At 53.0% G+C, this 12,372-nt stretch overlaps 7 protein-coding genes across 7 annotated transcripts; 3 read left to right on the top strand and 4 right to left on the bottom strand.

The window, feature by feature from the left end:
* Positions 1 to 98: 98 nt before the first annotated feature.
* Positions 99 to 2,477, bottom strand: UTP25 (UTP25 family protein; the record flags this gene model as incomplete). The annotated part of the gene is made up of 5 exons (XM_041687461.1): positions 99 to 1,017; positions 1,073 to 1,650; positions 1,706 to 1,902; positions 1,954 to 2,321; positions 2,374 to 2,477. The coding sequence occupies 5 exons, from the start codon at positions 2,475 to 2,477 to the stop codon at positions 99 to 101; spliced, it is 2,166 nt and encodes a 721-aa protein (XP_041541343.1).
* Positions 2,478 to 2,770: 293 nt separating this feature from the next.
* AKAW2_30895A (eukaryotic translation initiation factor 3 subunit F) lies at positions 2,771 to 3,962 on the top strand (the record flags this gene model as incomplete). Its single annotated transcript, XM_041687460.1, has 3 exons — positions 2,771 to 2,875; positions 2,947 to 3,659; positions 3,740 to 3,962. The coding sequence occupies 3 exons, from the start codon at positions 2,771 to 2,773 to the stop codon at positions 3,960 to 3,962; spliced, it is 1,041 nt and encodes a 346-aa protein (XP_041541342.1).
* Positions 3,963 to 4,896: 934 nt separating this feature from the next.
* Positions 4,897 to 5,851, bottom strand: TAF13 (putative transcription initiation factor TFIID subunit 13; the record flags this gene model as incomplete). The annotated part of the gene is made up of 2 exons (XM_041687459.1): positions 4,897 to 5,345; positions 5,425 to 5,851. 2 exons carry the CDS (start codon positions 5,849 to 5,851, stop codon positions 4,897 to 4,899), a joined length of 876 nt encoding a protein of 291 aa, XP_041541341.1.
* A 202-nt stretch (positions 5,852 to 6,053) lies between these two features.
* Positions 6,054 to 6,519, top strand: AKAW2_30893A (protein kish; the record flags this gene model as incomplete). The annotated part of the gene is made up of 4 exons (XM_041687458.1): positions 6,054 to 6,056; positions 6,144 to 6,253; positions 6,340 to 6,421; positions 6,496 to 6,519. 4 exons carry the CDS (start codon positions 6,054 to 6,056, stop codon positions 6,517 to 6,519), a joined length of 219 nt encoding a protein of 72 aa, XP_041541340.1.
* Positions 6,520 to 6,780: 261 nt separating this feature from the next.
* AKAW2_30892S (pentatricopeptide repeat protein) lies at positions 6,781 to 9,189 on the bottom strand (the record flags this gene model as incomplete). The annotated part of the gene is made up of 1 exon (XM_041687456.1): positions 6,781 to 9,189. One exon carries the CDS (start codon positions 9,187 to 9,189, stop codon positions 6,781 to 6,783), a length of 2,409 nt encoding a protein of 802 aa, XP_041541339.1.
* A 406-nt stretch (positions 9,190 to 9,595) lies between these two features.
* Positions 9,596 to 10,201, top strand: AKAW2_30891A (CCDC12/cwf18 family protein; the record flags this gene model as incomplete). The annotated part of the gene is made up of 1 exon (XM_041687455.1): positions 9,596 to 10,201. The coding sequence occupies one exon, from the start codon at positions 9,596 to 9,598 to the stop codon at positions 10,199 to 10,201; it is 606 nt and encodes a 201-aa protein (XP_041541338.1).
* A 345-nt stretch (positions 10,202 to 10,546) lies between these two features.
* AKAW2_30890S (uncharacterized protein) lies at positions 10,547 to 11,143 on the bottom strand (the record flags this gene model as incomplete). Its single annotated transcript, XM_041687454.1, has 1 exon — positions 10,547 to 11,143. The coding sequence occupies one exon, from the start codon at positions 11,141 to 11,143 to the stop codon at positions 10,547 to 10,549; it is 597 nt and encodes a 198-aa protein (XP_041541337.1).
* Positions 11,144 to 12,372: the final 1,229 nt, after the last annotated feature.

Below are 12,372 nucleotides of genomic sequence, written 5' to 3'. Positions count from 1 at the left end.
GTACTCAAGGTCCGTGCCCAGACTTTGTGTGAAGTAGTTGTTGGTTTGTCTCAACAGTATACACATAAAATTATACAGATCCTAGTAGTGTATATGATCTACATAAACGTAAAAGTATCTCCTCCCTTCTCGCGCATCATATTGCCCAATCGCTGCGTGCCCACAATCCGCTCCATCTTCAGCGCATCCCACTTGGAGAACAATGCGCGCACACCTCCCTCGGCCGCCTCGACCAACGCCGCTGGATCCAATCCCAGGAACCCGACAATCTCGCCATAGAACGCCGGGTTCTCAGGCACGCCGTACATGATGATCCGCTTGACCCCGCGGAGCTGGTACCGACGGAAGTGGTGCAGACGTTCCGTGTACAGCAGCACCGACTGGCGCCCATTCATGAAATACGAGCGAGCCCGCGCCGCCTCCCGCTGCTCGGTGTATTCGGAGATGGCTCCAAAGGAGACGTTGGTGGTCTGCTGCGACGTGGCGAAGTGATTACGCACGCGCACAAAGTCCAGGTACGACGGGATGAAGATCAGGGTTCCGCCGGCGCTGGCCTTGCCGCGACCGGAGGCAATGTCGCGCACCAGCGACGAGAGGATAGTCGTGGTGAAGTGCTTGAACCGCGCATCGGGGTCTTTCGCCGGCGAGAGACAGTCGAAGCGGGTAAATGTCTGCCTGACCGAGACCGGGAGGGGGAGCTCGGTGATCGCGCCCGCGTGGATCGGCGTGGCCTTGACCCTGCCCGAGGTGTTGTGCATGTGCGTCGAGAACACCGAGTTCATCTCCGGAGTGACGAATGAGGTGAGCATGATCATCTGCCGCACATACCGCGCGTTGTTGTCCAGGTACCATGTCCGTACACGACTGAAGTCACATCCGTGTGCCTCTCGGGGCTGCAGGTTGAGGTGCTTCATGATGTAGTCGATGTGATCCCAGTTTTGCATGAGCAATGCATCCGCGTGGTCGACAATTACTACTTCGATAGACGAGAGGAAGTCGTGATCGCGTTTCTTAACACTGTGAGAGGTTAGATAGAACGTTCTGGACCCGAGGGTTGAGCTAGTCGACTTACTCTGCCTGGTCCATGATGGTGCGTAGACCCAGTGGACTGGCCAGGATCATATCGGAGGTGTAGAATTGCGCAAAATACTTGACAGTCTTGCGGGTGAACTTGAGACCCAGGCGGAACATGTCGTCGTCATTGCCACCGAAGAGCTCGCGGAAGTCGTCCGGCTTGCTCTCCCATGACGGGTCATCAGCCGCCGAAAAGGTGTCGAGGAGACGTTTCTTGTTTTCTTGTTGCTCGGGTTGGAAGAAGCGCGTGATGGACTCGACGGCCCGCACACAAGCCTGCTTGGTAGGCAAGAGATAAAGTACCTTCGGCCGAGTGAAGCCCTGGTCTCGGACATCGATGTCGGCGTCTTGCTCTTTGGCCAAGCGTGTGTTGTTCTTGAGCACTCGATCGCGGGTCTTGAGCACGTGGTTGGTGGCGTGGAGGGCCAGAAGATCGCGCATCTGGGCCGAGTTGGATGGCGTCCGGGCTCCATACAAAACGTCCTGGTAGCCGAAGATGTACGGAGCAATGTGCTGGGCCTGTCCACCGATTTGGGGGAATTTATCGGAGGCTGGCTCTTTAAGTTTTCTCTTAAGCTGTACCGGATCTAGATCAGCGGCCGTTTCAGTAGACTGGAGCTGCCACGCTCACCTTCACGCTTGAGATCTGCTTCATTGGAGGTAACCAGGACGCATCGTCTCCAGTATCTGGAATAGCGCGCACAAGCCTCAAGCCTTCTGGCAGTTCCTTCTTTGCATTCTTCCACTTGTTCTCCCCAATAGCCTTGATCTTCTTGGCCAGCTCGTCTTCCGTCGGGTTCGTAAAGTGCGTGTCGAAAGGATCGTTGTCTGTTGAACATTAGTGCAATGGCAAAGTAAATAAACAGAATAAGACCATACCGTCTTCGTCATCACTATCCTGTGCACCAGCATCTTCTTGATTCCCATTGTCCTCTTCATCCGAAGGCTCTTGTTGCTCAAGATCGTCCTCCCCGAGAGCTTCGTCGTCCTCCTCCGCAACAGGGTCCTCGCGAACAACCTCGACGGTTTCTGTGTTCTTATGTTCGACCTTTCTCCTCTTGCGGGCTGGGCCCTTGGAGTCGGCAGATGTGTTCAACAGTTGTAGCAGCTCGTTGTAAGGACGACCGGACTTCTCCTCATCCTCTTCATCGCTGGACGAACCGACATCCATGGCTTCCTCTTCGGCCATACCACCCTCCATATGCTCATCGACAGGACCATCTTCACCGGACGAAGAATCATCAGACCTGCACGTTTGGTCAGCTTTACTGTAGAGACCAGCGCGGAAGTGATGCTCACTCTATGTCGGCAACCCGAGAAGCCTGGAAGGCATCGCGGCGCCCGACGGGCCCTCTCGAGCGTTTGCCGCGGCCTCTAGGGGCTCTGCCTCTTGGAGGAGCCATTGATAATAAAGTAAAGACAAAATTAAATTGGCTATGGCCACTAGAATCGCAACAATTCGGGGTCGATGGCAGTTGGGCGGATTATTTTTTCGCGGCGTTGGGGGGGAGTTGCTTATCTTATCTTAGCGCGAAATTCCCTTTGCGCACACACAATTTGAGCCTCGCAGCAGAACCTCCGTCGCGGCATCAGAGGCGGAAGATTTAATTAGTATCCCGAACCCCAGAGTGCCACTCTTTCCCCCCCACGGCCAGGACGAGATCAACCCGAGAGACCGCTCGACCTACTTTTCATCATGGCTGAAGCTGATTCCTTCCTTCACCTCGCTCGCCCTCTGGGCCCCGTGGCAGTGGGGACTGCACCGACAACCGCCCCTCTGAACGTTGTCATCCAGCCCCAGGTACGTGTTATATGGCTGGGTCTTACAGACTTTTCTTCGATCAGGGTCATAGTGCTAACTCTCTGGGCTAGGCACTCTTCTCGATCCTGGACCACTCCCTCCGTCGCAACGCTGACCAGGAGCGTGTCATCGGTACTCTGCTGGGAACCAGATCCGAGGATGGAACCGAGGTGGAAATCCGCAGCACCTTCGCTGTTGGACACACGGAGACGACAGACCAGGTTGAAGTGGACATGGAATACCAGAAGCAGATGCTTGCGTTGCACCTGAAGGCCAACCCCAAGGAAGTGCTCGTGGGTTGGTACGCCACCTCGTCCGAGCTGAACACCTTTTCCGCTTTGATCCAGAACTTCTACAGCGGCCAGGGTGATGGCACATGGCCTCACCCTGCCGTTCACTTGACCGTCTCCACCGAGGCTGGAAAGGACATCGAGACTCGCGCCTACATCTCCGCCCCCGTCGGTGTGACCGCGGAGAGAGCCGCCGACAGCGCCGCCTTCATCCCCGTCCCTTACGAGATCCGCTACGGTGAGGCCGAGAAGAGTGGTCTGGAGGCTATTGCTGCGGCCCGTGATGCTGAGGAGCGTCGTGCCAACATCTTCACTGATATCGAGGCTCTGGAGCGTGCGATTGAGGATGTTCTGGGCATGATCGACCGTGTTTCCCGCTACGTTGAGTCTGTCATTGACGAGGAGGCTCCTGCTTCGACGGCCCTGGGTCAGTACCTGCTCAACACCTTGGCTCTGGCACCTAAGGTTGAGCCCGCTGACATTGAGCGTGACTTGTACGTTACCTCTTCCCCTCCCCCAACCCTCAGTTATCCATTCGAAACCAAGTATCAAACTAACAAAAAAAAATCAACAGCAACAACCACATCCAGGACGTCCTGGTCGTGTCCTACCTGGCCAACACCATCCGTACACAGATGGAGCTGTCCAACCGGCTAGCAACCGCCCAGCTGACTCTGGGAGGCGAGTCCGGCAGCGGCGAGTCGGGCGACAAGCGCGGCGGCCAACGGGGCGGCAAAGGAGGCCGGGGCGGGCAACAGCGGACTCAAGAACGGAGTGGAGAGGAGGCTCGCGCGTAAGAGGATATCATAGGGTTATTATAACGATACCTTTCCATTTCTCTTTTTAACATTTATTTCATTTGTGCAAATTTCTTTTTCCTTTTTTCTTTTCAGTTCATTCCTCTCGCCACGCAACAAAAAGCATGTCCCCCTTGATATCGTTTCATTTTCCTGGATATATGATATGTTCCCAGTCCATATCCGGTTCCTTGTGCCAACACCCAGGGGAACTGAAGTCATGTTGTATGGATGGAAGCCTACCTACAAGGATTCCTACCAGTACGCACCCTCATCAATGATCACCCCGAAAAATTGAGCACCACAAGGGACGGATAGGACCTTACGAAGACCGAACCCAACGAACCCCAAAAAATGAAAAGGAGGAAAAAGAAATAAGAATGAAAGAATGAAAGAAAAGAGCAACGAACGGCGTATGGGAGTCCGTCTGTCTGGCTTGAAATGGAAGAAATAAATGGGAAAAGAGAGCAGAAAGAGATGCTTTTACGTACATGCAATCAGCCCTGCAACAGAAGCTTGCATTTCGTCTTTTGTCCATTTTTCTTGTATGTGATGTAGGGTACATATGCAGTATATTTGTGGCATGTTCACTTTCATGTCTGTTCAGGGTTCTATTGATAGTAGACGTTGCAATAGAGTATTATTTAGGGCAGATCACCTCTTATCGATGCAGCTTTACCTTTTACAGTAATGATAGATCCCCTGATAATCTTCATCAATTCAGGGAGTTAGTTAGTTTTAGCTAAGTAGGATTTTCGATCTTGATACATAAGTAACGCCCCCCAATGCCGACCAGATAGTAGTGGATATCATATATGTTTAGAAATGCAGGTGGAACAACCCTACCCCTGTAGACCCGAACGCCAGAAAAGAAAGAAAAAACAAAGCAGCAGCCAGAGCAGCAAGAAAACGTATCGGACGAGATCATTTCAGCTCATCCTACGACCTTTCGCTTCTTCGGCGCCGTATCCTCTGTTGCATCAGAATCGCGCCTGGCATTTCTCTTCCCCTTGCCCTTACTCTTCTTCCCATCAACGCTTTCACCAAGTTCTTCGAGACCCTTCTTGCCCGCATCCTTCAAGTTGCCGACCTGATCATCGTTCTGATCAAATGCCTTACGAGCCTCTTTCAGCTCACGCTCCATGCGAAGAAGTTCCTGCACACGACCAAGCTTGTTCGGATCCCGGCGCAACGCAAATCGGAAGTCATCGACCTTGATCTTCTGTCGGCGGGAATAGCTGGCGTACTGTGCCGCACCGTGACACATCTCGAGAACAAAGTCGGTGACAATCTCGTCCAGTACACGGATGGTTTCGGGGAGTGGCTCGGGAGGGTAAGATGGGTGCGGACGGGGGTCACCATAGGCAAGAAGGAGGAGACGGACTGAATGTGTGTTAACGTTAGCAACGACAACTCTATATAGATCTAGTTGATCGATTGAAGCCAACGACGGCGGACGTACGTTCAGATGCAAAGTTCATCTGACCCTTGTGCCTAGCGGCACGGGCTCGTGGTTCCGCCATATTGTTCTTCTTATTGGTCGTCCCCTTTTTATTGTTATTCTTGTTGCTATTGTTCGAGGACTGTTCGTCCGCTTCGGCGATGGGTTGCGGTTTAAAGGCGGGACGGTATCCGGCGCGGATTAGTTCTGTTTCCTGGGGATTGAACGGCCAAGCAGAAGCGAGCTGACTCGACACATGGCCAGTGCTGGGCTGACGGGGAGGGGCTGGTGAAGCCCTAGAAGTCTGCTGCGATGGCAGAGAACGGCGGAGAGGCTGCGAGGCTGGACGGGCAGCAGAAGATGTGTTGCGAATTGAAGCAGGAGCTGCGGCGGAACGATGGCCGGACTTCCGCGCGGAAAGGCGGTGGGGACTCGTGACGGAAGACATGGTGGCAGAATCACTTGGTTTGGTTGCGCGCGGGACGGAAGTCGTTCTGGCTGATCAGTTGTTACTTCTCGTCTGTTGCTTTACACGACCGATAAAAGGTACCTCTTGAGATACAGACAACCTGGGAGGTATTGGAGCAAGGAAGAAGAAGAAAGTAATTAAGAGGCAGTGAGGTTTCCAACGACGGGAATATACCCTCAAGATGGTCAGTGAATATACTCCGCAATCTTCCCTTCCCACTTGCTGCCACTTCTACTGGTGATGGATCGTTAACTTCTAGTGCATGATGCAGTCTGCCTTGTTCAACTTTCAATCACTCCTGCTCGTGTTCTTGCTTATCATCTGCACGAGCACATATGCACACTCGATGATGCCTGGGATCATGGACCGCAATCAGAGCGGGTAAGTGTTGCTGACTGCTGCTGTCTGCAGTGGTCCCCATATCGAGTCTATGAAGTGACATGGTTCTGACCTGATATTGTCTTCAGCTTCTTCGGGATCTTCTGGAAGTGTGCTCGAATCGGTGAACGGTTGAGCCCCTATGTCAGTATATGCTGCGTCGTGATGGCTGTAAGTATACCAAGCACCTTGCGGGAACCAACCACTAGCTTAATCTGGAATGCTAATACCCATATTCTTGCCAGGTCTCGATCTTCTTCGGCGGCTGATCGACTCACCCCAACTCCTTGCGGTCTCAGATTAGATGGTCATTCTACCAGGTGGTGGCGTTACTGAAGCTTCTCTTTTCGCATCTTCTTTTCTTGCAGGGGTCTCTCATGATTATTGATCTGTATATCGTACATAAATTCTACACTATCAGGATGTCTATGTTCAAAAAGGATTTTGTCCGAAACCACCGTAATCCCAGGTCCGCGCTAGAGATGCAAGAGAATAAACAGAAACAGACGGGAAACAGAAGAAAGGGTATCTCATGCGTTGGCCTTTAGACGTTGCAGGCCTCGATCGAGCAGCTGCTCAGTTTCCGCTTCGTCCAGCTGGGGAGATTCGGGGTTCGGATTGAAAGCATCCCTCCTCAAGTGTGAGGCAGATTTCAGGTCCAGCTGTTCCACAGCAATCCAGAGCTGCTCCGGATCCCGGAGGTAGCGTAGGCCCTTCATCGTGTAAGCATCGATAGACAGGCCCTGATCCTCGAGGTCCTTGATAGACTGCGCGATGGCAGATGCATTCTGCTGACTCGCAAACCCGCTGATGATGACATTCCAGGTCGTCATGCTGTATACGACTCCATGCTTGGCCATCATCTCTCTCACCTTCTCAGCCGCGAGTGGCTGGTTGTTATAGATGAAGGCACTCAACAGCAGCGTCCAAGTCAAGACCGTTGGCTGTGTCTGCGTGAAAGTGGATTCAGAGCTGCCAGTTTTGGCGCCAGCTTCAGTGGCAGACTGTAACATATCTTCAACAACGCGCACAGCGGGTCGCAGCCCGTGTGGATTGTTGCGATACGCAAGCATGAACTCATTGTAAGTATGGTCGGTCGCAGCTAAAGGGGCTATGTCTTTGTGGCCTTGCAATACTAATTCGCGGAATCTGGTATAGACACGTTCGACGCTGCCCACGTGGGCTTGACACCGGAGCCAAGTCGCAATAACGAGATACAAGGCAATGACAGATGGTGGTGTCTTTTCGCCGGTTGTTGGAAGATCGTACTGACGAGGGACAATCGAGAGCTCCTTCAAGGGCGTTATGTCATGCAGCTCACAATACAAGCGCAACAGAGAGTAGAAAATTTCCCGGCGGTCGGTAGCACCATCGAGGTGCTTCACGTTGAAAACAAAGTGAGAGTGGAACAGTTTGCTCGCAATATAAGGGTTCTTCTTGAGCTCTGGCTGGCTTTCAAGTTCCTCCATCAAGTGTGTCATTCGCTCCCTGTCTTGACGAGCGACAGCATCGCTAAGTAGAGTCAGATACGTGTACGAATCAAGCTGGAAGCCTTGTGCCTTCATGTGTCGTAGTACGTCAAGCCCTAATTGAGGATCCCCTGTCTTGAAGGCGTTGGAAAGTACCACGTTCATCATGTCTCGGTCAGGCTGCACCCCCATACTGAGGAGTTCGGGCAGAATGCGAAAATTGCGTCCATCTGGGCCATCCACAACGGAGTCGAGGACTAAGAGTTTGCTGCAATGGCGTGAAACAGCTATCTCCATGGGACTCTGGTGTAATCTCCAAAACTGCCGTCCAGCCCGGCGCAGTGCCAGGAGTGCGTTGTCAACGTCTTTAAATTCCGTGAAGCGGCCCATGAAACCAAGGTAGGTCTCGCCCTTCAACCTATGCCTTCGAGTCTCCACAAGGTCCCAGGCTTCATAAACAGCGCTGCGGTCAGCCTTCTTGATGAAGAAGCGCACACCCTTCTGCGGCACATAGGAGACAGGCCACTGCATGGGATCCAAGCAGGCACGTATGACATACTGATAGTTGTGGGAATTCTTGGTCCATCGCTGCATCTCACGAGAATGAAGAGTGTCCAGATAGATCAGACAGTCCGCAATCATGGCAAAGACTGGCTTGACAGAAGCCTGACAAGTGACTAAGAGGAATTCCAAGGCCAGCTCAGGAGAGTTCCGCAATAGCCACAGCGACAATCGTCCCCAGTGGATCTCCATTTCCAGCGGAGTAAGACCATTCCAGGCCTCACGGAACGCTCCTAGGCTGTCCGTTTGAATTGTCTCCAGCAGCTCCTTATCTTTCGAGTCTAGAGGGTAAGGCACCAACTCTTCCTGCACTTCTCTTCCATCGTACTTCGCTTGGAATAACTCTCTCTGCGCAAACCTCCATTTTCGAATATCATCGCCACTGCACGTATATGATCCGGACCTGATAGCCAAATCCAAGGCTTTGGTTTCTTTTCCAAAGCGTAATGTCAAGAGCGGTTTCACATCGCTGAAGCTCGCGAGGGTAGGCGGGGTACGCAAACTGCGTTTCTGCACGACGGATAGTGTAGTGTTTTTGTTGATGAGCGAGAGTAAAGTTGCATTGCGAGAAGCAGCTCCGGGTGACAGAAGTGAGAACTCCCTTTTGATAATCGAGGGCTGGTTACAAAGTACACTATTCCCTGCAGATCGGCCGAAGGTAGTTGTATGGAAGAGGCGTTGGGTCTTCATTTCCGGAATAACAGTGCTGTAGACACTGGAATGCCTCACACCATTTAAAAAAGTATCTGGCTGACTGGACGTATTCGATTGCGGCGCATTGTCGACAAAGGATCTTGCATCCTGGGGTCCTTCTCTCCGTCGCCCGAGGCGGAGCCTATGCTGCGGGTTGTAGACCGGCAATCCAGCGCAGACGCGGGAACGCGGGAGATAGTGCGGACAAGGTAACATCAGACTCACAGCTTGTTCAGCTCATATCTCGATTGAAAGTTGCGAGAACAATCACCGCGCGGGTTTGGGGCCGGGGAACGAAGGGGAGCACGATTGTTGTAGCCAATAATCTTTCCCTCCGCCGCCGGATTTTGCTCCGGCGCCGATGTGGCTGGTGCGTTACAGATGTGGCGCAGCACCGCCCGATAACCAAAGCACAAGCAAGTATCTACCGAAAGATCATTCTAGACTTCATCATCACATCGTCTCAGTTCTCGGGTGACGCGAGACCCTTTCGAAGAGACTCGGAGCTTTCTGCGGGCAGAATAAAAGATCGTTTCTCGTTTCTCACCCCGTACTTACACCATATCGTGAAATCCTTCCCCCCCGCTCGATTTTTATATCCGACCCTCCTCTCCCCGCCGTGATGTCGTCGAATCATGCTTCTCTCGATGCGGCGGCAAATGAGCGCAAAGCACGCCTTGCAAAGCTTGCTGCGCTGAAGCGGAAACAACCAGAGCCAGAGCCATTGACCGAAGCTGGTGCCGCCGATGAAGAATTGGAAGATGCTGCTCCCGATGTAACAAAGCAATACCTCTCCGGGAGGAACTACGACGCAGAAATGCGCGGTCCAAAGCTGGGCTTCGACACCGCCCCATCAGATGGTCAGATCACTGTGGAAGCGCAGGCTGCAGAAATCGCAAGGGCCACCGCAGAGAAAGCCAAGGAGGATGAGGGTGACCAGCCCATTGACCTCTTCAAGCTACAGCCCAAGAAGCCGAATTGGGATCTGAAGCGGGACCTGGATGAGAAGATGAACGTCCTCAATGTTAGAACTCAGAACGCGATCGCGAAATTGGTCCGCCAACGGATAGAAGAGGCACAGCGCGCAGCTCAGGCGAAAGGAACAAGTGCCAATGGAGGTGAACAGGGCGAGGAAGTCGGCATTGAAGGTGATATGTTGGTCCAGGGCATTCATGTCCGTGAGAGGGAAGAGGAGGCAGGCAATGATCTGGAGGATGACGAGGCATAATTTTGATACCCCATGGGAAGATGTATGGTAGCAGTTGCGATTCGGTCTCATCTCTTTGCATCTTGCTTTTACTGGCGCCCACAGTTGGAGGATTTGGGACAAGTGTCGCAAGGCGTTGAGGATCTCTGCATACGGTTTACTTGGAAAAATTACTTTCAATGCATTAGCCTTCTGTATGGTCTTACTATAGTACAGTCCCCCGTTTATAATCCTTGGAGAACCAGCCCGTGGTGATGAGCCTCGAAAGAGGGAAAACGCCAAACTCCCGCACATCCGTTGTCCAGTACTTTTTCTATTCAAAACCTCAAGCCAAAGACACCTAGTTGCCCATATTCATGGACTGCGTCAACGCAAGACGCTTGCTGTAAGGACTGAGACTCCTCTCACGGGGCGGAGGCGGCGCGCGTCCTTGGCCCCGTCCGTCTTTCTGTGAGTGACTCGGACCATCCCTATAATCTCTTGAAGCAGGATAGCCACGCTCGGGTCGCTTCTCCGGGGTCGCAGACCGTCTCGTCCTGGCAATTCGGCTGTGATCCACGCTCTGACTTCGGGACCTGTCTCGTCGTTCACGATCCCGTGACAGGTGTCGAGGCCGGCCTCGCTCTTCCGGGCTGGATTCTCGACGCCTCCTCCGGGTGTTCCTGTCACCCTGCCACTCACGCGATCGAGAACGAGAGTCTCTGTCCCCGGACGAGTAGGAGACTGCGGATTCGTGAGAAGACGCATCGCTGTAGCGTCTCTTCCTTTGTCCAGAAACATGGGAAGAGATGGACCTTGTTCGACCATGGCTCTTTCGTGCACCATAGTCCGCATGGCGAGGGGGCGATCTTGAGTGTGATCGACTAGTCGATATCGTTGATACCGAGCTGACCGAATGTGATGATGCTGACCGGGCCCGTTTTGAGGTCTGAGTGCGACTGTCAAGAGGATCCGCCTCATCATGCTCTCTTTTGCGACCTCGTTCTTCCTCACGCTTAGCAAGGATCTCAGTCGCTAGTCCTTTCCTGTACGCGAATTTAGCTCCTGCTCGTAACAGCTCGCTCATGAGCTCGATAGAAAGGATAGACCTACGTGCGTGATGAGTCACTAGGGACATCAGCTGAGAGTTGCGGCCGCAGTTTGGGGTTCAATAACTGCTGCGTGCGTGATGGACGAGACGTGTACGGCCGCTCTTGGGCGGTCACTTTACATTCATAGCTGTAGTGCCGTGCTGGGACCGTCAGCAAATATGAAAATATAGTGTAGATGGTCTTTTACGTATCTCGTTTCAGGCATTTTTGACACAAGGTGCTAGGAGTAGCCTTGGTAGGGCCTCTGAGGCCGGGAGCATTTCGATAGCGATTCATCCGGGGCACGTATCAAGCCAGTAGCGGATACGTAAAAGAAGCTATGGATCAGCTGCCTGTCTGAAACACAAGAACACCAAAGAGAAAAAGATCCCCGCATGCCAGGAAATCAGCCTGGATATCCCAAACCCAAGCTCTTTCCTCCCCGCGGCTGTCGCAGGCAGAATGTGGGCCGGGCCGACCAGGTTAGGCGCGCGGCTAAGCGCGGGCGGCGGCCCACGAAGGAGGAGCCAAGCGAAACCCGCCCGATTGACTTGAAGCGTTGCTCGTTCCTTCTCAGCCCAAAAGATCAAAAAGCCGGTCCAGCATCGTTGGCCTGCCCTTTTACCCACCCCCCATCCACATCCACTTTTCCCCCAAACTTGCCCTCCGGTGTTAGTGGAAGTCCAAGGGCGCTTCCGTCTCGACTCCCACTCCCTACTTTTTCCGGCTGGCTTGGTTCGTGTCCCGATCGTCTCATTGTTAGTGGAAGGAAACCTCATTTCCCCCTCTGCCCTCCCCCCAAAAGACAAGCGTTACATATCGAAAGCCATGAGCCAATATTTCTGACCATCGTGTAAGAGCAGCCTTCTTTCTTTCTTCCTTCCTCTCTTTCTCTGCATGCTTGCCTGCATCCCATTTTCCGGCTCCTGATCAGCCAGTCCTCTCTCCACCCCGCTTCTCACAGAGCACGGCTTTGTGACATTCCGACCGGACCTGACGTCGAAGCAGCTTTCCTTATGGCGACCTACGTTTTCCAGATATGTGCCGTCTTTCTTTTTGGGCTTGTGTGAAGTGGGATCTTTGAGTGGCTTTTGATCGATATTCATTTCGGCTTTTTTTCGT

This window comes from Aspergillus luchuensis, chromosome 3 (assembly GCF_016861625.1).
Source record: "Aspergillus luchuensis IFO 4308 DNA, chromosome 3, nearly complete sequence".
Classification (NCBI taxonomy): domain Eukaryota; kingdom Fungi; phylum Ascomycota; class Eurotiomycetes; order Eurotiales; family Aspergillaceae; genus Aspergillus; species Aspergillus luchuensis.
This window is presented reverse-complemented; position numbering and strand designations above follow the sequence as displayed.